Source organism: Leucopleurus acutus, assembly GCF_964270905.1.
Source record: "Leucopleurus acutus genome assembly, chromosome: 16".
In the NCBI taxonomy this organism is placed as follows: Eukaryota; Metazoa; Chordata; class Mammalia; order Artiodactyla; family Delphinidae; genus Leucopleurus; species Leucopleurus acutus.
Window position 1 is genome coordinate 76,327,894 of NC_139158.1, and position 24,089 is coordinate 76,351,982.

Below are 24,089 nucleotides of genomic sequence, written 5' to 3' on the forward strand. Positions count from 1 at the left end.
GGTGGGGAGGAGTCCGTCAGGCTCAGAAGCCTAAGCTTCCCCCTGAAAGCAGCAGGAGACTGACGAGGGGTTTTGAACAGGCCAGTAACTCCATCAGATGTGCATTTTCAAGGGATCGTTCAGGCCCCTGAGTAGAGAATGGGTTCTCCTAGGAAGACCAGGATGTATAGAGACAGAGATCCGTGAGGCAGAAGCCCTGAGCTGGAGGATAGTAGGGGAGGGAGGGAGAGAAGTGGATGGATTTGAGAGAAGGTGGACTCAGCAGGAGGAGGAGATTTAATGAGAATAACTCTTTTAATGGTATAATGGTTTTACCCTTGGGGGTAAAACCAACAGTTGAATTTAATGGCTGCTGACATTTTTCTTTGCTCTGTAGCAGTGAAAGGAAAGCGCTTTCAATTCTTCCTCTTGATGTCTCCTCCCAAATCCCCACTCTGGGCCTTACCCACTGACATTTCTTCTTCAGGAGGCTCCATTCTAGTCTGACTTCATGCCACAGCCTCAGTTTCGGGTTTTATCCCACAGGATCCCCACTCCCCCACGCCCACCCCGCACTGAAAACATTTCCTGTGACTCCCCAGGGCCTTCAGGATGAAACACCAACTCCTTAGCTTGGTTCATCGAAAGCCTTTCACAGGGCCTGGCCCTGCCTGCGGCTCTTGCCTTACTCTTGCCACTGTCCTCCCCGCCAGCCCCTCCCCCAGCAGCCAGTTCCTGTGTTCTGTCCACAGTTGTCTGTGTAACTTCCTGCTTCTAGATACACTGCTAGTATTTTGGGGCTCCCTACCTCCACACATGCTCTTCCCTCTGCCTTGGGTGCATTCCCTCATTTCTTCACCTGGTTAGCTCTTCTTTATCCTAAATTGAAACCCAGCCCATGTGTCATAAAGAACCTTCCTAGACCCCCACCAGTCTGAGTTCGATGCCCACCGTGTATTTCCTACAGCTCTCTGCTCTTTCCTGAGATGGTCCTAGTTTCCATCTTGTTAGTTTTTTATTTTCTTTTTGGCTGTGTTGGGTCTTCGTTGCTGCGCGTGGGCTTTCTCTAGTTGCCGTGAGCAGGGGCTACTCTTTGTTGCGGTGCACGGGCTTCTCATTGCAGTGGCTTCTCTCGTTGCAGAGCACGGGCTCTAGGCGCGTGGGCTTCAGTAGTTGCGGCACGTGGGCTCAGCAGTTGTGACTCACGGGCTCTAGAGCACAGGCTCAGTAGTTGTGGCGCACGGGCTTAGTTGCTCCGTGGCATGTGGGATCTTCCCGGACTGGGGCTCAAACCCGTGTCCCCTGCATTGGCAGGCGGATTCTTAACCACTGCGCCACCAGGGAAGCCCTCCATCTTGTTTTTCTCCCTCATTAGACTATAGAGTTCCCTAAGGGCAGGCACCTGCTCTCATCTCTGAACCCCCAGAAACTAACACAGTGCCTGGAACAAAGTAGGTGAACAAATAAGTGTTTGACTAATGGGTTGAATGATGAATGAATGAGAGAATAAGCCAGAAATAAGTTTTGAGTTCTAAGTTAATTTCTAATAACTTTGTCTATAACATTTTAACTTCTTTCTTTTTTTTCTTTTATTTCCTAGCACAGCTGAAGGTTTAACAAGAAAAAATATGTCAGATGTCAGTGGGTGGCAAACATTTTTACAAGCCCTTGGCTACTTCCTCAAAATGTTCTTTGGCTCAGCAGCACTCGGCACTCTCACTGGCTTAATCTCTGCATTAATATCCTTTTAATATGATGAACACATGTGGCTGAGAAGATTATTCCTAATTACATCCGTCTCTTGTCATTTTCTCCAGTTCCTTAAGGGGACCAATTTTAGTCTAAAGTCGTATTTAAGGAGGACTTTTATGCTTAGTTCTGGTCTGAAGAACACTTTAATTTAAACTCAACGATTTTAAAATTTAACATTAGAAATTTAGGATATCACTTTTCAGAGCTTAAAAAACATGTACACTGTTGAATATCAGATCTGACTTTGGGGTCTTCTCAGTTCCCAGAGTGTGATAACTGCATTCAGATGAATTTCATTTTCTGCTGTCTCACTTTTCCTATTAAGAAAATCGGAAATTAATTTCCTTTGAAAATGTCAAATTGAGAAAATCTCTACGCCACTGAAAGTATTTATCTGGAAGAACCAGAAAAGAGACTTTCAAAGTGAGCTCCATCTAAGTTATTCACACTGATTTTGTGGGTTAACAACCCATAAGCTTTTCCAGCCATAGAAGCCAAGAGACTTGTTAAGGCCGCTGACACCTTTATTGCTGTAGAAAATTTGTCACATTTAAAACGGGAACAGGCACCAGACCTTTTCTGTGTGAGCGTAAGCCTGCATGCATCTTGGGGAGATGGCCACCTGGCCCTCCTCCGCCAGCAGTTTGTTTCACAGATGGCCGGCCAGGAAAGCCTCTTTTGCCTGAGACAGGCGTGTTTGTCTGCCATCCTGTTGAATTTTCCCTTCAGTTCCTATGTCCAGAAGTCTCAAGGTGCTGTTGAGTCAGCTGACAGCTTCTTATATTGTATCAATAAACAGAATGGAAAAGAAAACTTTTTCTAGTTCAGTATTTTCCTCTGTATTTATCTCTTTATTTAAAAGAGCGGAGGGGCGGGCGGGGAGAGCATCTTCTTTAATGAAGCCCCAGTAAATGGGTGCTGTGGGCTCCAGCACAGGCATGTGAACAACATTTGAATACGTGGAAGATTCTCCTTTCACAGGAACATGAGTTTATAAATGTCCAGGAATAGGAGAGAATGTCCTTCAATGGGTCCCCAGGATTCTGGAAACCCCATTAGTGACCTCAGCTGATGTGGTCAGTGGAGTGGAAGAGGGACACGGCCCTGGAAGGGGCCTGGCAGTATGGGGTGTCCTCAGTCTGTCTGCAGCCCCAGCTCCCCACAGCCCGCCCCCCACCCATCCCCCGGTGGCTCCCAGCCCTCCAAGTCAGCATTTCCAAATGAAATGACTTAGGGTGACTTTAGTTTTCCCCTACCGTTTGTCTCAGGAATTTACATCTCTTAGTATTTTGTCAGATGCCCTTCCTTAAAACAAGAGTCTCCCTGCAAAGAAAAAAATCCATAATGACAAATTTTCACCTGTTACCTTGAGATGTTCCCAAATCTTTGTATCCATTGTTTACCTTCTCTATTTGGAAGGCAGCAGTTTTGTGACGTCTCTAGACCACCCATAAGTGTCCTTTGATTCTTTTTCCTTGACAATTGTCATTTACGTGCTAAAGCATATTGACTTGAGGAAAACGCCTTCCTTGGAGTTTGGCATGATGATCATTTTTGCTTATCTTCCATATGGGCTCGCAGAAGGAATCTCACTCTCAGGTAAGTGACGGAGAGTGTTGAAATGCTGGGGTTGATGGTCCGTGGTCCTGCCTGGTGAAAGGTTATGTCGATTGGGTCACTTTCAGTCATAAGAGAGTCACGACTCAGAAGAGCTTAAGCAGTAAAGGGGACTAACTGGCTCTCTAGGGATACATCTGGATTTAGACCTGGCTGGATCCAGGAACTCAGTGTTGTCAGGGTCACCTTTTCTCTTTACCCGCCATCCTGTAGCAGAGATCAAAACATCTCTTCCAATGTTGCCTCTCTCTCAAAACAAGCCTTCTGAAGGGCCTTCAGACTGCCAAGGGCAGTCAATCCCTTAGCCCGTCCCTGGGCCCTGGCACCCACTGACCTGCATTCTTCCACTATAGTTTTGCCTTTTCCAGAATATAAATGTCATATAAAGGGAATCATGTAGTTTTTAGTCTTTTGTGACTTGTTTCTTTCAGTTTTCATAATGTTCTTGAGAGACACCACGTTTTTGCTGTATCAGTAGTTTTACATTCTTATTGAGCCGGTTTTTCCATTCACCCTTTGAAGGACATTTGGACTTTTCCAGATTTTGGCTATTAATGTGCGTATCTTCATTTATCTTGGATAAATACCGAGGAGTAAGTAAGGTTGCCGGGTCTTATGGTAGGTGTATATTTTGCTTTATCAGAAACTGCCCAGTGTTTTACAGAGTGACTGGGCCATTTGCATCCCCACCAGAATGTATGAGAGAGTGTCAGCTGCTTCACATCCTCGTCAACACTTATTTTAATTTTAAAAACTAGCCATTCTGACGGGTATGTGGCAGTTTGGTTTTGATGTGCCTTGGTGTGCTTCTCTTTATCTTCCTCTCGGGATTTATTGAACTTCATGGGTTTGTAGTTTGTGTAAGTTTATGGCTTTTATCAAATGTAGTACGTTTTTATCAGTTTCTTGAAATATTTTTTTCTGTTCCTCCTCTGCTGCTGAGCAGAATTCTCCTTCCCTCAGGTCACTGTCTGGCATCACACATGGGTCCTCTGTGAGCAGGTGTTGCCAAGGAGGAGGCAGAGAGGACTCTGGCCATTTTCCCTGGAGAACTTTGTAAACCTCAGGGTCTCATTTGTTTTTAATCCCAAGCCAGTTCTCTTGGATAATTTCATCCCGGTATCTGCCATCCTGTTCCCTCTCTTACCTTTCCTGAATTTTGGCACTTACATAAACACCACCTGTGAGTCATTTGGCTCTAGCCTAGCTATTTTTACCTCTGTTTTTCTAGATCATTCCCCACCCCTTTGAGATGAACACTGAGTACCTGTTGGCAAAGATATATTTCTTGCATCCATTTGAAATTTGTGATTAAGACCAGGGAGTGTTTTTCTTGTCTTTTCTTCAGAGAGGCAGTGTTTTCTATTTGTAGGGGTTTCGTTTCCTTGGGGACCTCTGCCGTGCACGCTACTGGGGCCGAAAAGAGCACATGCAAGCCAAGAACACACTTGTCCGCCTCTGGGTGACGGGCTGGCTCTGCCCACACTCTGCCGGTGGGATGTTTGTCACGCAGGGTTTTCAGAGAAGGGGAGGCTCACCCTGTTAATGTAAGGGTACAAACAGGAAAGGTGGCTTTGGTGCTGTCCCCTCCTTCCTCTTTGTGCTCTGCTTTTCCTGACTGTCACAAAGGACGAAGTGGTTACCACAGCCACCAAACAGGACGTTCTCCCTAAGAATCATTTACCTAAATCTGTGTGTCTAGAACACAGCGGTTAAGGGCACCGGAAAGACTCGGTTTGAATCCCACCTCCACCTCTCATTAGCTGTGTAACTGCAGAGAGCAGACTTAACCACTCTGATCTTCCACTTCCTCACATGAAGTAGACATAATAAAAGTGCCACTCTGGGGCTTCCCTGGTGGTGCAGTGGTTGAGAATCTGCCTGCCAATGCAGGGGACACGGGTTCGATCCCTGATCCGGGAAGATCCCACATGCCACGGAGCAACTAAGCCCGTGAGCCACAACTACTGAGCCCATGTGCCGCAACTACTGAAGCCCACGCGCCTAGAGCCCGTGCTCCGCAACAAGAGAAGCCACCGCAATGAGAAACCTGTGCACCGCAATGAAGAGTAGCCCCTGCTCGCCGCAACTAGAGGAAGCCCGCGCGCAGCAACGAAGACCCAACGCAGCCAAAAATTAATTAATTAAATTTAAAAAAGAAAAAGAAAAACCTTTCACTCATCCATTCAGTAAATATTTAATGCCTACCCTGTGCGGAGAACGCTCCTTGGTTTCAGAGGTACAGTAATAAACAAGACAAGATCAGGTTTCTGCCTGGAGAAGGAAGATAATAAGCAAGTAAGCAAACACATAGGGTAATTTCAGGTAGTAAGAAGTGATGTGAAAAAAAGAAATCAGAGTAATGTGATGGAGTGTCACGGGGGCAGGAACGTTATGAGGTAGGGGGTCAGGAAGGTGTCCTCAGAGGGGTGGCACTGGGGCTAAGACCTGTGTGGTGAAAAGGAGCCAGCGTCGGAGGCTCTGGGGAGGGAGTGATTGGCAGCGTGAGCAGCAGGTGCCGAGAGTCCCAGACAGATCTGAGGGAGCTTGGCTTGCTCCAGGAAGAGCAGGAAGATAGCGTGACTGAAACAGAAGGGCAAGGACCCCATCCCACAGGGTTCTGTAGGCCTGGGAAGGAGTTGGCATTCTGTTACACACGCAAAGCCAAATGTTGGAGGACTTTTTAAAAATCACTGTGCCAGTAATACGTGTCATATCTGTAATATGATACTGTTTATTACTTTTTAAAAATATATTTATTATTTCTTTTTTTGGCTGCATTGGGTCTTCGCTGCTGCGCGCAGCTTTCTCTACTTGCGGCAAGCGGGAGCTACCCTTCGCTGCAGTGCACCCCTCATTGCGGTGGCCTCCCTTGCTGCGGAGCTTGGGCTCTAGGTGCGCGGGCCTCAGCAGTTGTGGCTCACGGGCTCTAGAGCACAGGCTCCGTAGTTGTGGCGCATGGGCCCAGTCGCTCTGAGGCATCCCGGACCAGGGCCCGAAACTGTGTCCCCTGCACTGCGCCACCAGGGAAGACCCTGTTTATCACTTTTTTTAAAGACAGATAAACTTTATAATGGCATAGTAAAAGAGCTGGCAATCTGCATGTTGAACTGTATAGTAGTTACCTCTGGGCAGGCGGCGTGAATGGAGAGTCTTGTTTTACTCTTTACCTCTGAGTTCAGATTTTTTATAGCAAAATATGTTCCTTATTGGGTAATTAACAAACAAAACTGACTATGGCCTGACTCAGCCTTCAAGAAGTACATCATGTTTTACCCGAAGTAAAGTTCAGTGCAATAGAAATTGTACACAATACCCTTTCAACTCCTGCCTTTTGGATTTGAATCCCTTTATTCCTTAATTACATTTGAAACAATGGATTTAACTGAGACTAGAAGTGGATTTCCTCCCTCCTCCCTCCCTCTCTTCTTTTCCTGCCTGCCTTCAGAGGCTGACCGCTTGCTGCACTGCTGTCTACTTCCTTAAATGAACTTGCCTTCTGAAAGAAGTAAATGTGTCAGGATTCTTCATTCCAGGGCATGTTTTAAATCCCCAGGCCTTTTATCTCCGGGAGTGAGTCTGCTGGACCGTTTTCCCCTTCAGTGTGTTTGCAGCCTATGCCGGGGGCAGCTGCAGTGGGTGAGGGTCGTCTAAGTGGTAAAGTCACCTGGGCTTAGGGAGGGCACGTAGGGCAGACACTTGAGCTGTCCCTGCAGCTTTTGTACCCGCTGCTGACCCTGACTCTTTCCTTTAGCCCCCGGGATTTGAGAGTTCCCCCAACCCCAGACCGGACTGGCATGAAGGTCGTGGCTGGCTGGTCACTCTTGTAGTCCAGAGGGCCCGTTTCTGTATGGTCCAAATTCAGCCCCCAAATGGGATTTGTTTACCTCTACAGAAAATGTTTAAACACTTCAATTAGTTGCTGTCGTTAAAAGTCAGAAGATTTCTGGGAATTCCCTGGCGGTTCAGTGGTTAGGGCTCGCTGCTTTCACCGCCGGGGGCCCGGGGTTCAGTCCCTGGTCAGCGAACTAAGATCCAGCGAGCTGTGCGGCGCGGCCAAAAAAAAAAAAAAGTTGGAAGATTTCCCATAAGAAACAGATTTCTGGAGTTTCTCAAAAACCGGAAGGAAGACTGGCCAGCACTAGGCCTCCATCCACAGGGCTGCCATCAGCCCTTTATAGATGGGCTTGTGCCTTCTCTGCCCATGTGCCAGTCACCCGCTTATTGTTTTTATCTTTATTTTTATTGTCTGGCCCCTGAGGAGTTTGGGTTTCCAACCCCTAGCCTACAGTGCACCAGACTAAAGCGGCCAACCAGACGCCTGCTGCGTTGAGCCTGTCTCCTTGTTTCCTGTGGAGGAAAGCTTGCTGGGCCTCTGGCAGTGGCCTCTCCTGATGCTAGTCCCACGGGAAGTTCCACGTTTCACTGTCAGAGCTGACTTTCCAGAACCTTTGGCTTTCTGCAGTGGCTGTTTAATACCGGGACTCCCGTGGGCTATGATGACCTCGTTCTGTAGGCAGAATGACGACGTGGGCGGAAGGCCACTCGTGTCACAACTTAAGCGGTTGTGATTCACAGCTTAAGTGGTTCAGGCTCCTCTGGGGTTGACTTTCCCTTCAGGGTAAGAACTCCAAAGCCTCAGCTTTGCAGTGAATTGATAACCCTTCTTGAAGCAGGCTGGCGAAACAAAGCCCTTTGAGAGCCCAGAAGCCAGAGCCGTCTCTAGCATTGGACTGCACGGAAGGAAGAGAGGCTTAGGAGCAAGTCCATAGGAACTGAAGTGTGCTGTGCCGCGTGCTCCTCCCCCAACCTCGACGGTTCTGGTCTTTCCCTCTGTTTCACCTCACGTTGCCTGTGGCGTCTGTGGTCTGGATGCAGAGTCAGGAAGGAGAAGCTCTCGGGTGGTTGCCTGCAGGAACTTACTGAGAAGAGCAGATGAATTGAGGGGACAGCCGGAGGTGTTGTTATTGTGTGTTTTATCTAGCGGAGCAGAGGCTCAGAACGACTCGTAACTTCCAGAGTCTTCTCACTGCTCTGAAGTAGCAAGTAAAGAAGTCTCCTGCCCTCTCCTTTCCCTTCTCCAGGCTCATCAGGTGTGGCTCTTGGGCAGCATTGCTGGAATTTCCCTGTCTGGCCTCCTTTTTGGGAAAAATGAAAGAGCAAAGGAATTTGCTGTTTCCCAAGAGGGCTAGGAGATAACACGTTCCAGCTACTGCTATCTCTCCGGCCAGCAAATACCTGTTGGGCACCGCAAAGAGCGGGGTTTTCCTCTGTTTTGTAAGGTCTTGTTTATGCAGCAAGCTTGGCAGTTGAAATGTCTCCAACGCAATTCTGTGTTTTTCAATCATTTTGTTTTCTGCCAAAACAAACTTTATTGCACCAAAAAGAAAAAACAAAACTTCATTTATGTACAGTCAGATATAAAGACATCTCTTTGACTCCTGTGCATATTTCCTCAACTCAAGATTAGGGTGTAAAAGTCAGGCTAGTATGCCAGACATGCTCTGCCCATGGCAGGACCAAGGAGAGGATTGTCACTTGAAAGTGGGAACACTTAAATGGATGACAGGTAACACTGGACCAACAGACCAAGGGCATTCTTCCAAGCCTTGTACTAGCTCTGGGAATGGAAGAGGGAAATTGGAAGCAGGGCCCCTTTTTGAGACTTCTTTGAAGAGACCCAGCCTTCAGGTATCAAAGCTAAACTTCTGTCCCCCAAGCGTACTTCCTGTCCGGTTCCTTTGCTTCCTGCCCTCCCAAGTAGGACATTCTCCTATGCTTCACTCATTTTTAAATGGAAAGTTAGCCAGTAATCTGTTTCTACAAAATGGCATAAGTGAGTTAAATATTTGCTTATAAAGGTTGACTTGGAATTCATGTATCTTGGCAGCTTGTTTAATGGCTTTGTAAAAATCTCAGCTTCCTTACATGAAATAAAGACCTCTTTGCTGCTGCCTTGCCAGGGAGACACTGAGAGGAAACCCATGGAAGTGGCTTCAGCAGTGATTAGGGGCAGTGGACAAAAGTTGAAACTCAAATCCTGAGTACACAACAAAAGTTGTAGACTCTCTCATGGTGACCTTTAAAGAAAAGACATCACTTTTTTTTAAATAACACATCTCTCTTTTCATGTTATAAGGTTAATTCATGGCGATTATGGGAAAATTCAAAATTAAAGTATGACAAAGTAAATAAAAATCCACCCATTCTCCATACCCAGATTCTTATGTTCCCTTTCTGCCCCAAGAGTGGTTCACCTGCCCCTATTATATCCATGAATGACAGTGACGGCTCACACCTGTTCTGCCCTGGTCTTGTGAAGGGCACTTTACATGGCTTCTCTGCATTACCCTCCTAACATGTCCATGAGCGTGGGTACTATTAGTCCCACTGTACAGTTGAGAAAACTGAGGCTTGGTGAGGGGAAGAAACTTGGCCCAAGGTCACCCAGCCGGTAATGAAGCTGCCAGAGAGACGGGCCCTTAGCCCGTTCTCTGCAGCCTCTGGGAAGCCTCAGGTATTATTTTCCCATCCTTTTTCTTAAAACACCTAATACTATAGGCTCCAGGGACTTGTAGGAAGTGTGAGGCATTATTGCCTATCACATGGAAGGTGCTTTTCTGTTCTGTTCATGTCTGTGCACTTTGCCCCTTTGTCCCTCTCTAGGCATTATGGCCATCCTGTTCTCAGGCATCGTGATGTCTCACTACACACACCATAACCTGTCCCCAGTCACCCAGATCCTCATGCAGCAAACCCTCCGGACTGTGGCCTTCTTGTGCGGTGAGTTCTGCCTCTGTGTGGTCCCACGTGGGCCTACCCAGAGCTACTTGTTCTTCCTCAGCCTGTTTCAGGAGTCCGTTGAGATTTTCCCTGACAGAAGAGGCAGCAGAATTCCTCAGAGCCAGATACTGCACTCCCTTATCTTTTGTTTGTTACTCCGGCTTTCACATTCCATAAAGTAAGCCTAATACCTAACAATGGAAGTTTCGATGCCTATAATTTTAAGACCAAAAAATAATGAGAACTGCGAATAACGAACATTTGAGACTCATGTATTTGCAATATATGAAAGTGACGTTTCTAAAAAATGCGTTCCTTGGAACTGATATTGATGAGAATTAAGTGAAAAAAGACTCCATAGTCAAAAAACAGTTTGGGAAATCCTGGGGTAAATAAAGTTTAACAAGTTTCTGAACTTGTGAGACTTTTCCGTCAACGTGCACTGTGAATTTCTAAGAGAGAGACAGAGTGACAGCATTTCCCAAACTTGTCCACAGGATCCTTTGTTCACAAGAGCATCTTGAAGGATGTGTCTCAGGCAAACCCTGAATTAGAGGTGTCATCGTTGGCCTGGGCCACACCGTGATGACTGTTTCTCTTAAGCAGTTTCAGTTATGCATCACAGTCTGATGAACCCATCATGTACCTGCCCCTAGTTTACACCTGGGAGTGAAGGAACCACTCTCACACTGTCCCTTTACGCCGGCCCCCAAGTGGCTGTGCTCTGCCTGTCACCATCAGCACCTCCCCTGGCATTTCTGTGGGCTGTCTCATTTCGAAGCACCAGTTCCACACTGTCACGTGCTGGGAGTCGGGGGCAAGCTGTGCAGAGACTTCATTCCACAAACAGGGAGTCTCAGGTCACATGATCTGAGCACTGTCTCATGGCTAAGAAGTGAGTCTGGAAGCGGTCTGTCTCTTCCTGGCCCAGTGGGTATTGTTTCCACAGCACCCTTCTCAGAAAGTCATGGCGAAAGACTCTCACCGTAAGGAAATGTAAAGCAAAACATCCCTCAAATTCTATTTTGTACCCATCAGATTTTCAGTTTGGTGATTCCCCACTTCCGGCACAAACATAGAAAATAGGCCCTGTTGACGGGCATATACATTGATGCCATCTTTTTTGGAGAGTCATTTGCAGCATCAGTCTGAATTTAAAAGGCACATACTCTTTGACCCAGCGATTCTACCATCAGGGATTTAGTCTGTGCACAGGGATGTTTGTTGTTGCTTTTTCAATATCAGAAATAGAAACAGTCTAAATATCCATCAAGGATTCATTAAATTAACCATGATGTGTCCACATGATAGTATTCGTGCTGCCAGGGAAAAGCATTACATAGATCTGGATGTGTTCTAAATAAGCTGATTGCAAAAGATGGCAAAAATATTTGATAAAAACATTCAAGGAGGAGAAGGGTAAGTATACTGTCCAGCTTGTGGACTTGTTCTAAGAGGATACACATTTGAAGAAAAAAAACATTGCTGAAATGTTTCAAAACAGCCTTGATGTTTTATGATGCTCAACTTTTAAAATAGTGTCTTTGTCTCCCTGGCTCTACGTTTATTCTGGAGGATGTCACAGTCTAAGCGGGGAGCCTGGTGCTAGGAATTTCTAAGGTGCTTTTTCTTCGGATACACAAGTGACTGCTTGTACAGCAAGAGTAAATGTCAGACTCTCTTTGACTTGTGGAGTGGAGCCAAGAGTTGAAATGTATTTCTTCCTGCAAATCCTGCAGGATGTAAGCCTTCTTCTAAACTTTGTGGCAACATTAAATATGTGAAGTCAGTCATTTGGCTTTGTCCACTCTGGCAAGGAAGTTAACAAAGGACCCTTTCACACTAGTCTCATGGCGTCTGCAGTCATTTGCTCTGAATTTTTGCCACTTTGCCGCAGTTGGGATCCTTGCTGATCACAGTGTTCAGCAAATGGACAGATTCATATATTTATCACCGTCCCCGGGTGGGAGAGTATTTATTTGCATGGGTATTTGACAGCTGGCTTATTAAATTAGGAGATTCTGAATAGCAAGCACTTGTTGCTTATGTGATAGAAAAGAATGAGAGAATCAAAGGACAAGTTTGCCAAGGTACTGGTTGCAGGATTTTCCAGAAAATAAGCAAAGTGGTATACTGGATTCTGATTAACTTCTGAATGTTTGCTTGCATAACAATCCCATGCTGTACTGGAAGAAAATAGTTGAGGCTGAATAATCCATTCTTTGGTTTGTTTCAGAAACATGTGTGTTTGCATTTCTTGGCCTGTCCATTTTTAGTTTCCCTCACAAGTTTGAAATTTCCTTTGTCATCTGGTGCATAGTAAGTATTTTCCTTGTTTTTTATTTAACTACTTATTTGTAGATCGATAACCACATATTCTGGATTCATTTATGTAACTGTTAACTGGTCAAAGTCAACAGCTACATAGACAACCTTCTGTTTGAAGTTTCTTTTTGTTAAAAATTCATGAACATACAATAAATGGGAAGGGATGGAATTAAGTAAATAAATATCCCTAGAAAAGAATTCTTGCTTGGTTTTAATTTTAAGTGGCCTTGAACTGTTATAGTCTTCTTTAAAAATTACCATTTTTTTCAGGACTTCCCTGGCAGTCCAGTGGTTAAGACTTCCGAGCTTCCACTGCAGGGAGCCCAGGTTTGATCCCTGGTCAGCAGGGAACTAAGATCCTGCAGGCTGCAAGGCGCAGCCATAAAAAAAAAAAAAAAAAATTTACCAGTTTGTAACGTTAGGTAGTAAAAGCAGATTTCAGAATTGAAATGTGTAATTGATCATAACCATGTAAAAACGGCATGCATAGAAAAAAGAAAATATGTAAGAAAATGCAGCCGAATGTTCACAGTGGTGGTAGAACGGGGGAAGATTTCTTTCTCTTTTCTACTTTTTCTGGATGATTATAATGAATATACCTAATTCTTGCTGTGGTTTCCTTCAAATGTGTCCATTTATAAGCATGACCTTGGACACTTGTTCAAGGTAAAGATTACGAGGCCCTTACCTCCTTTGGAGATTCATCTGGAGGAATCATCATCCCAGGTGATTCTTATCATTGAGAAGATTTGGGAAACTGTTGTAATTGGACGAGAGAGGGGTGGTGGCAGTAGGAGACAAGTTAAAATGTACCTTTAAAAAAGAAAAATAGAAGTTTAATCATTTGCATTCAAATCAGATCTTGGGAATGGAATGGGAGAAAAATAAATGTTTAAGCATTTAAAAGAAAGGTCCAGCTCCCTCAGGCATCTGATCAAAGTGACGGGAATGGCTAACATTTGGGCATTAGCCTGGTGTTCCCAGGTCCCTCGTCTGTGTCCCTCCTGTGTCTCTGTCCCGTCAGTGTGAACTCATCTCCCATAGGTCCTCCTGCTGATTTATACTCCTGTCCCTAATTTGATCTGTTTGTTGTCTTTTTAGATCCTCTGTTAATTTAAGGCACTTGCAAAGCACAGCTTGTTGAGTTACCATAATTCATCTTAACTCTTATTACCAGCTCCACTTAACAAAACACAGCTATTGAGAGGCAGGCGTTTTCTTTTAAATCACTGTCACCTACCACGTGCAAACCAGTGAGGCCTACCTATTTGGCATATGGGGAACCTGAGGCAGAGAAGATAAGGAACCCTAAAGAAAAAGATGTTTCTCCTTGCAATCTGGGTGCCTCTACCTTAGTTGGCACAAGCTCATTGCTTTTGTCACTGTTATGTGTCCTCCAAACTCAGGTTTTAGGACAAGAAAACAGCAGCAAAAGTCTTTTATAGAAAGTATAGTAGCCTTTAATGTGGTCACTGGGTGAAAGGGGCCACATTTGGTCAACCCTGAAACACACATGTGGGAATGGAGGGTTAGATTTCAGTGGGTGAAACAGGGAGGTGGCGATCTCAGCCATGAGCTGGGAGGGGAAGAAAAATGAGGCGATGCCTGGGGTGGTGACTCAGTTTCCCCCGAGCAACTGGTCAGTCTGGCCCTGGCACTCCTAGAGACGGCCTGTGCCGCTCAGATGGATTACCTCAGACTCACTCAGTGGTCAAGGGCATGGGCTCTGGGGACCGAGCCAGGTTTGGGACTTGGCTCCACCACTTCCTGCCTGCGTCAGCTTGGACCAGTTACTTAATACTTAACCTCTTGCTGTCTCAGTTTACTTGTCTCTAAAATAGAGACAGTAATACCTACCTCATGAGACCTTTGGAAGGATGTAAATTGAACAAGATAATGCATATAAAATCATTAGAGCATTGTTTGGCATATAAATGTTAGATGATTGTGGGTAATTATTAACTTGACCTTCCAAGGCACAACAGTCCAAAGCACACTCAATTCATGCTGGTTGTAAGAATAAACTTAGAGCCTTAGAATGTGTATATATATATATATATATATATTATTCTGTTCAAGTTAGTTATGGTGAGAACCAAGATGAAGAAACAAAGTAAATTAATAAGTAGTTCTAAGAAGCCACTTAGATAAGATTTAGACTTTACATAAAGCTATATTTTGTTGAAATCGACATGCCTTTGGAGATGGCTAGGAACCAAAAGCCATGGCAAGCAACTGGCTAGACAGGGTGTGTGTGACCTCCTGTTAGAACCCACCTGTGCATTCCTCTTGCGCAGGGAGCAGCATTTACGGACATAGGTAGGCGCTTTTCAGTCTTCGCTCCTTTCCCTGAGGAGTGGGGCGCCCATGGGAGAGGCAGGAATACCTTGTCTGTTCCCCCAGAGCTAGCCCATTGGGAATGATTAGTGCAGGCCCGTCCCACAGCGGAGCACATTTGGAGGAGCCAGCTTACCCTTAAATGAATCTCTGGGTACTTCTGCACGGCCTCTTGGCATTACTGAAGCTGTCATTGATACCTTGTTAGTCCTCTCTTTCTGACAATGGAAACGTAACATACAAAGCTTTAATCCTTTCCTAGACACATAGAAACTGGCATCTCCTGGGTCTCTGCCTAGCACTGAGTTCATGTCTTTGATGACAAGGGGATGCTGCCTTTATAATGGGTGTGTTACCAGGTCTGTGTTAGCCTCAACAAGCTTCAACTTGAAGAACCAGAGGTTTCCATGTTAAGACTTAGTTTGTTGCTGTTAACAGGTGCTTGTGCTGTTTGGCAGAGCGGTGAACATTTTCCCTCTCTCCTACCTCCTGAATTTCTTCCGTGATCATAAAATCACACCAAAGATGATGTTCATCATGTGGTTCAGCGGTAAGCCCAATCTTGAACGAACGGTGGAGGGAAAATGTGTGTTATAAAGGCACAGGCCCTGCGGAGATTGCACGTGCCTGTCCCCGGAGCCCTTGCGAAACGAGCATGCCTCATCAGCCCCAAGTTGCACGTGCTCCCGTTTAAGGGCGCCTGCTATAACACAGGCCCTGAGCGAGGCCCTTCGCAGGCGGTACCCCTCCCCACAGCGCAGGAAGTGGGTGGTGCGTGTCTGCTCTACAGATGAGGAAGCTCAGGCTCAAGGGTAAAGGACTTGCTCGGGACGAGGGGCCCCAGGAGGCAGAGCCAGGATTGCCCTCCTTCCCTCCACTCTTTCCTGGACAGACGGGGTAGCCCAGGGCAAGGTGTGCACGGCGCCCCTCCCACCTGAGCGCTTTCTAGGCTGAAGTAACAAGGGGCTCAGAATAAAAAGGTTAAAGTTTAAACTTTTTTGTACTATAGGTTAGATTTGGATTTTTTTTATTCAGTTACTAAGTTCTGATAGTTTATTTGACCATTTCAGTTGCTGTTCAATCCCATATTCCTCTACTTTTTAAAGGATCGAAATGATTTCATAAATCTTTGACTCCTAAAGAACTGGATCCGTAGACATCTTTAAATTTACTTAGGAGCAAATACATCCAGTTCTTTGTGCTTTCTGGTTTAAATATTATAATTAAAATATTTCTGTGTGGGTCAGGGTATAGCAACGTGCTTTGTAAGCTGTTTTCTGTCCAACAGCATATCTGTAAATTTCTCGCAGATTTCCTTTTCAAAAGACCTTGTTTAAAATATATTCATAGGTGTGTGTGTGACAGATCTAGGTAGGTAGGTGTGTATATATGTGTGTACAGTGAGAGAAACTTTTTTCTTAATCTTTTTTGCCAGTGAGGGAAAAAAAATCGTAAAGTAGTTGATCCAAGGTCTTGAAAATCTGAAAGAAAATCTAAGAAATGTATCAGGCATTTTACAAAGTATGTGAGCTCTTTGGGGTTGCGGGGTGTGGTGAGAGACCTCTACAGGGAAGTGGGCGGTGGTTTTAAACAGGGAGGGCTCTTGGTTCCGGGTGTCCTCAGGCTGTCCAGGCCTCTCTCCATTGATTCCCTCCCTCTTTCCTGGATCCTCACCCTGTCCCACTGGCTCCGCCATCATTCAACAGTTGAAGATTCTCCTTTTCCCCGCAAAAAACCGACGACTTCAGCCAAAACCCCTGCTCCTCGTCCCCTCCAGCTGCTTCCCCATCTCTTCCTATCGTGGCCAGACCTCTTGAGTGAGCTCTTCTTGCCCATTTTCTCCACTTCCTCCCCTCCTGTCCTCAGGGCTGGACTTGGCCTCGCCCGGGTCACCAGCAGCCTCCCCCAGGCAGACCTGGTGGGCACCGGTTAGCCCTCATCCCACCCGCCTCCTCGGCTTGGGGCTCCTTCCTCCCACCGACCTGCCCTCTGACTGGGAGGATACCCTCTCCTCTTCCCTTGGCCTCCAGGCCATGCTCTGGTTCCCCTCCTTTCCCTTGGGATCTCCTCAGGCTCCTGTCCAGGTCCCCATCTGCCTTTACCGGCACCTCAGCAAATATTGGCTTCCTCAGGACTCAGCCTCAGACCTGCTTCATCTCTTGCGCTCTCACAAGCTCACCTATCCTGTGGCCTCAACTTCCATCTGGTTCCCACCCTCCCAAAGCTGTTTCCTCCGACCAGGCCTTCCCTCTGGGATCCAGACTCCAGTGTCTGAATCCTCCTTGGATGTTGTGGAGCTATGGCGATCTCATTGTCTAGGACGGAACTTACCTTCCTGCCCCAGCTGCTTGTTTGCCAGCGTCCCCCTTCCTTCCACAGGAAACAATAACACGTAGCTCCCTCTTACGAAGTGTTCACTGTGTGCACATTGCTGTCCTATGCCAAGGCATTTCATCCTCGGGCCACCGTCATGGCAGGCCCTGTGTCTCGTTCCTCGTGCCAGCCCGGGAGGCCCCAGGGAAAGCAGGAGGCCAGGGGGGGGACCCAGGAGCCAGACTCCCGACCCCGTGCCCAGACCGTCGCGCAGCAAGCCTCCTAGGACCCGGGCATCCTCCAGGCCCTTCCCTTCCCTGGTCACCCCACCTTCCCCTCGCTCCTGTGACCTGTTGCTTCTGCTCCCCGTGTCTCTTTTAAGTCCACCCCCTTCCCTCCGCCCTGCTGTGTCCCCATATAGGGTCTGGGCTGCAGCAGCCAGCCCCCCATCATGCTGTGATGCGCCGGCCTCCACGTCTGGGTCAGATCCTGTCACTGTGTGCCCGGCCCGCCCTCCCTTCTCCTTCAGGCCCTCACCCTCACACGAGTCCTCGTTTGACATCTCTCCTCCCTGCTGCTCTGGGAGCTCCTGTCCCCCCGTATGGCACCAGACAAGCCAGGAAGTTTTTTAGAGAGAACGTGCCATTTCCCGGCTCAGTCCATACCCCTCAGTCCAGCCAGCACCCTCCCAGGGAACCAAAACAGGAAGTAAGGGAGAGGCCGTGATGCAGTCCCCTGAGCCGCTGGCCACCACGGGGGTGGCATCCTCCACTACAGTGGGCATTGGGCAAAAGGCATTCTGTGCCGTTGCCAGTAAAGCGTCTGGCCCTGGGAGGACACCTCATTCTCAGTCTCGGCGCCTCATCTGTGCGCTGTGAGAATAACAGGACCAGCTCTACAGCTGTGACAATCGGATGAGGTCACGTCCGCGGAGCACGTAGCACAGGGAGGGCTCGTCTGCACCAGCTGTCGTGTTTCTAAAACATAAGCGCTGGGCTTGATAAATCCTCAACACGCACACGCCCGGCGCTTCACAGCCTGGACAGGTCACTTCACCCGCTCCGCTCTGCCGCCCTGAGAAGTGGGAGCGGAGGTGAGCCTCCGTTCCTTGCCCCTGCTTCTCTCACACCCCAGAGCCTCACAGGCTGAGTTCGCACTCTCCAGTGCGTGCATTAGGATGTCAAGCGGCCGTGGTGCCGGGCTGGGCCCAGATCCCCCGAGAACTGCTGCCCCCTCCCGCCTGCCTCCGTCCCTCTTAGTCCCTTCACTGTCGCCCAGGCCTGCGGGGGGCCATCCCCTACGCCCTGAGCCTGCACCTGGACCTGGAGCCCATGGAGAAGCGGCAGCTTATCGGCACCACCACCATCAGTATCGTGCTCTTCACCATTCTGCTGCTGGGCGGCAGCACCATGCCCCTCATCCGCTTCGCGGACATCGAGGATGCCAGGGCGCGCCGCAGGAACAAGAAGGACGTCAACCTCAGCAAGACGGAGAAGATGGTGAGTGCCGGCCGGGCGGGCAGGGGCAGAGGGTGGGTCCCCACTCGCCGCCAGAAAATGGGGGAACGAGACACGATCTGAGGATGATCCGTCCCTGGGCACGCACGCATAGGCACGCAGCACATGCACACACCAGCTTCCCAAAGTGACAGGGAGGTTGGACTCATGGTCTGAAGCGTGACTCTTTGGGGTGGGTTGTCTGCTGGCCTCGTGAAGCCACAGAGGCAGTGGCGTGGGAACATGAACCTTCCAGACTCTTCCAGGAATGCTCCTCCCCTGCCAGTAACCACACCGCCCCATCAGGCCGGGACTGGAAGGAGGGTTTCAAAATCACAAAATGACAAAATTGTATCATTCCCTAGCATCTACTAAAAAGCCTCCTGTTGGGGCTAGATAAGGGGAAAGTGCTCACAGAGGCTTGGAGAGTCACAGGAGACGGCCCTCCACTGAGGACAGGCAAGGGCATGATTTGGGGGTGGAGGTGCCCAAGGCCATCTGCAGCGAGCCTGAGGCCTCCGGACCCCTGCCCACCTCTGCCTCCTCCAAGCCACCCTCCTCCCCTGAGTCACAGTGATTGTGCCTTTCCTGCCCTGTGTTCCCTCGGGCCCTGGCCTCTGGCCCTGCCTTCCTGCACCACTCCCTGCTCCACGCACATGCTTTTGCAGAAATGCATCTTTTTCTAGTTCCCTTGTTCAAGGCCATCAGTAACTTTACTCAGCCCTGGAAGGCACAGAAATCCTCAAGCAGAGGTGGGGAAAGGGGATGTGGCCCACCTCTCACTCTGGAAAGTCCAGTCTGGGTGGATCTTGGCCTCCAGTCTCTGCCCGCGGCCTCTCCAGCCAGAGTTGTGCTGCTGGGAGAACCTTCAGATGACGTCAGACAGGGCTGGCTCACAGAACTTTCCTCACTCTCCGTGGCCCTTCTCCCCCCACCCCCATCCACCAGCCTTCTTGTCTGTTTTTAACCAAAGCTCAAGTATAGGTTCTCGAAGCTTTTAGTGGGTGTCAGGATTGGTGGAGGGCTCCAGGGTCTTACAGGTCTGGGGTGGGCGCCCAAAGAATTTGCATTTCTGATGAGTTGCCGGGAGGTGCAGCCACACTTGGCCAAGCACAGCTCTGGTAGAACCAGGATGTGTGCTCGGGGGGAGCAGCTGCTGTTTAGGGCATGTTTTCTGTGGTGCCTGCGCTGTCCTTGGACTGTCCCTGATAGCCTGCAGGAAGCAGATGGTCTCATGATCCCCATTTTGCAGATGAGAGCACTGAGGCACAGAGACCAAACCACACAGCCCTGGTCACACAGACTCTTAACCACCCCACTTTCCATCACTGGTCGTCAAGGTGGGGTTCCTGGTCCAGCAGCATCGGTGGGCGCTTGTTAGAAATGCACATTCTTGGGCCCCCTCCCAGACCTGCTAAATCAGGAACTGCAGGTGGGCCTAGTGGGCCCAGCATTTTGTGGCTCCCCAAGCTCCAGGTGATTCTGATGCCGGCCCGAGTTTGAGAAGCGCTGCTCCACGGCAGGGAAATGCCCTCCCTGCCCCTCCCTCTCTCCCACCTCCTACACCCAGGGTACACCTGCGCTTGGGGGTGACTGCAAAACTGCCTATGGTCGCCCCTGCAGAGGGTGGGTGGTCCTTCCCTCCCTCCCTCTCTCCCTCTCCACATCCCTCCCTGCTGCATCCACATGACCAGCAGATGTACCCAGAATGGGCCTCTGCAGGCAAAAAACGACAAAAGCCGCCTCCCTCGTTCAGTTCACTGGTAAAGAGACAGCCTAGAAGAGCTCCCAGTCCTGGCCGCACAGACAGCCACCTGGAGAGCTTACAGTAGACCAAGCCCCAGCCCTGAGCTTCCAACTTCTTCACAATTCTGATTTTCCTGGATGTCCATCGTTTTCTTACACACCTTCCCGCCTCCCTACAGGCTCCCAGGAGGCCTCTTTGCTGCCACCGTTAGGGTTGGGGACACGGGGGCCGGGGTGAAGAGCTGCGAGGAGGTAGGCTGGGTGGTGTGAGGGCTTCCAGGCAGGTGTCAGCTGACGAGCCTTCGGCTGCCTTCCCCCCACCCGCCGCAGGGCAACACCGTCGAGTCGGAGCACCTGTCAGAGCTCACCGAGGAGGAGTACGAAGCCCACTACGTCAGGCGGCAGGACCTCAAAGGCTTCCTGTGGCTGGATGCCAAGTACCTGAACCCCTTCTTCACGCGGCGGCTGACCCAGGAGGTGGGACGCAGGCCAGGGGCCCCTCGCCTTCCTCCCTCAGGGCCTGCAGTGGCCAAGAGCAGGGTGGGCAGGGAAGACCCACGTGCCGGGCTGGGTGGGGGCCTCTCCCCACCCAGCGTTCTCTCCTTCCCAGCCTCGCAGGCTGGACATGCTTGCAGCACTCTGCATCTGCTGTTTTTCCTTCGCTGCCATATTTAATGCTGGTTTGTTTATTTATTTATTTAATTCATTTATTTTTGGCTGCACTGGGTCTTCGTTGCTGCGCGTGGGCTTTCTCTAGTTGCGGCGAGCGGGGGCTACTCTGCGTTGCGGTGCGCGGGCTTCTTATTGTCATGGTTTCTCTTGTTGCAGAGCATGGGCTCTAGGTGCGTGGGCTTCAGTAGTTGTGACACGTGGGCTCAGTAGTTGTGGCTCGCGGGCTCTAGAGTGCAGGCTCGGTAGTTGTGGTAGTTGTGGCTCACGGGCTTAGTTCCTCCACAGCATGTGGGATCTTCCCGGACCAGGGCTCGAACCGTGTCCCCTGCATTGACAGGCAGATTCTTAACCACTGTGACACCAGGGAAGTCTCTAGTGCTAGTTTAATAATAGACTTGTTAACCCAGTTTGGATTTCCTGGATGATAGACTTGGGACATTGATCGGATACTGAATCTGAGCTGAGGAATTTCAGACCTGCCAGGGCCTTGGACAGTGGCCCGAGGCTCAGGGCTCTTGCTCCATCCCTCCAGGCACCACTGGCCTGACAGTGAGTGACACACTCAGGGACCAGCTTGGGCCTGCTTTGCTGAAACTGTCATCCTGCACCGTGCAGGGTGGGGGAGGGGTTCTCCTGGCTGCTGCCCCGCTTTGGTCCTGAGCCCTGTTTTCCCTCCCTCAGCAGTCAGGATCGCTGTCAGCACGTGAGTTCTTACTGTGAGCCAGGCGCTACACCAGACGTTTTTCATGATTGCTTCATTTCATTCTCCCAGGAACCCATGCAGTAGATGCAGCGGGTTGTCTCAGTTGATAGCCGGGGAGACTGAGGCCCAGAGAGGTGAAGTAACCCCCCGAGGTCACACAGCCAGTACATGGCAAAGCTGGAAGCAGAGCCCAAGTGTGTCTGATTCCAGAGGCCAGGTTTTTTAACATCATGCCATCCTGCCTCCTACTCCTGTTCCAGGGTGACACCTCCCGTTATCTCCTCCCCAACAGAGAATGACCCCAGCTTGCGGTTAGTCAGTTAACACTTTGAAATTGCTTGTGGCCGCGCCCCCTGCCTCCCGTCTCCTCCCTTCCTCAGCCCTGACCCTGAGCCAGACCACTGACAAGGGCTTGCTGTGTCTCCCACCCCAGGACCTCCACCACGGGCGCATCCAGATGAAAACCCTCACCAACAAGTGGTACGAAGAGGTGCGCCAAGGCCCCTCCGGCTCTGAGGACGACGAGCAGGAGCTGCTGTGACCGACCAGGACGCGTGGCTTCCGGGCAACCGGGGCCGCAGCACTGCCATCCAGCCTCCCCGCGGCTCCCAGGACGGCCACCCAGCAAGGGCCCCCGAGGCGTGTGCATGTGGCACTTCTTTGGGGCGGATGGAAGCAGGGTGACGCACAGGCTACTGTCGTCTTAACCCAGGACCTCCCAGGCCTTTGGAGCCAGCCGGCTGCCCTGAAGCACTCTCTCCCCGCTCCCCACTGGGCTGGACCTCTGCCCTCAGGGTGGCTTCCCAGCCCGCGGATTGGAGGGACCACCTTTGCAGGTACATGTTTCCTTCTGCTTCTGTAGCCGGGGAATAGTCATCTGTCACGCCAAGGTGCCTGAGGGGAGAAATCCTGCCATGGACCCACTGTGCAGGGCGTCCCGGGAGCATGGTGCGCCGTTGCCGCCATCCCTGGCCACTGCCTTCATTACAGGGGCCGTTCCCTGCCGGACGGGTGTCGGTAGCAGCAGGGCGAGAGGCCAGCCGCCGCTTCCCTGTGCGTCATCAAGGCACCTCGACCCTCAGCAGCGGCGGTTCTCACTTAAGCAGCAGGCTCAGAGGCCTTGGAAACCTCATACTCCCCTTCGTGATGTCGCTTGCACTCCCTGAGAAAGAGAAACTGAGTGACCTTTTTCTCTTTACCTCTGATTGGCACCTCACAGGCTGTCTCCCTGGGCAGCAGGCAGCTACTGCCCTTCTCTGGGAATACTGTGAATGTTTACACTGGAACCGAGCACGAGGGCACAGGCACCTCTCTAGAGCCCCATTGGAAGCCGTATCCCTGGGTTTTTTGGGGGTGAGTGACCCTATTCTGTAGGGTCAGAGCACCCTCTAGAGGGAAAGTCTTCAGGGTCTATGCTGGCCAGCAGCTGCTGTCTTTGAATTCAGTTTAAATTCATGTGCTTTTACGAAGTGGTGAGAGCCTAGCAGTCCCTTCCCTGACCTCGATTCCTTACTCGGTGGTCCTTGTTTGTTCAGAGGCCCCTTTTCCTGGGCTCTGCCCACCGTTTACCTGCTGCACCTTCACTGCTCATCGGCATCTTTTTTTTTTCCCCTCCCAATTCTCTACCATCTTGGGTCCCATTTGTCCCCGTGCTCCTCCTCTGCCACCCCTTCCCAGGGCTCCAGGGGCCTGCAGCCAGATGCATCGGAGTCTCACCTGCAATCCCTGAGCAGCCACTGCTCCCTCAGGACTCGCTCACAGAGCGCTTGCGCACGCACGCGCACACACCACACACACCCCTGCCCCGGCCACGCGCGCGCCCACACACACACACCCCTGCCCTGGCCCCACACACACACACACACACACACACACACCCCGGCCACGCGCGCGCCCACACACACACACCCCTGCCCTGGCGCCCCCCCCTCCTCCCCCCCCCCCCCACACACACACACCTGCCCCGGCCCCAGGTCCGGGCCCCTGGGCCACCTCAAGGTGAGGAGCTGCCGACCATGTCCAGAGGACATGGGGTTTCTGGCCTCCCCGCACCCGCCCCCTCACCGGCCCTTTGACAAGGTCTTTACCTGCTTGCTTGTGCCCATCTACAGGCCTCTGGCAGTTTCCATATGTGGCTCAGGGTCTCAGCTGGAGCCTTGGGACTCAGCACCCCCTGGCGTGGTTTAATTCATCATGTGCATGTCGTTGGTTCTGTTTCGGACACAGTGGGCCAGCATGGACCTTGGGCTGGCAGCAAATATGTTTCCATCTTCTCAGCCTCAGGCAGCGTGGCTCTGGATGTGAGGAAGGACTGACCTCGGGACCCTCCAGGACCCATGTACCCAGCCCACGAGGCCAGACCC

The 24,089-nt window shown here is 50.0% G+C and overlaps 1 protein-coding gene across 1 annotated transcript in view; it reads left to right on the forward strand.

The window, feature by feature from the left end:
• The window catches only part of SLC9A8 (solute carrier family 9 member A8), a gene marked incomplete at its 5' end in the record, with an annotated part of 139,984 nt that extends 117,105 nt beyond the window's left edge, over nucleotides 1–22,879 (forward strand). The window contains 8 exon segments of the mRNA XM_082856816.1: nucleotides 1,580–1,718; nucleotides 3,225–3,330; nucleotides 10,015–10,131; nucleotides 12,368–12,450; nucleotides 15,235–15,346; nucleotides 18,388–18,608; nucleotides 20,682–20,828; nucleotides 22,160–22,879. Of these exon segments, the coding sequence (XP_082712942.1) occupies nucleotides 1,580–1,718; nucleotides 3,225–3,330; nucleotides 10,015–10,131; nucleotides 12,368–12,450; nucleotides 15,235–15,346; nucleotides 18,388–18,608; nucleotides 20,682–20,828; nucleotides 22,160–22,267 (1,033 nt within the window). The 3' untranslated portion in view covers nucleotides 22,268–22,879.
• Between the last annotated feature and the right edge of the window lie 1,210 nt (nucleotides 22,880–24,089).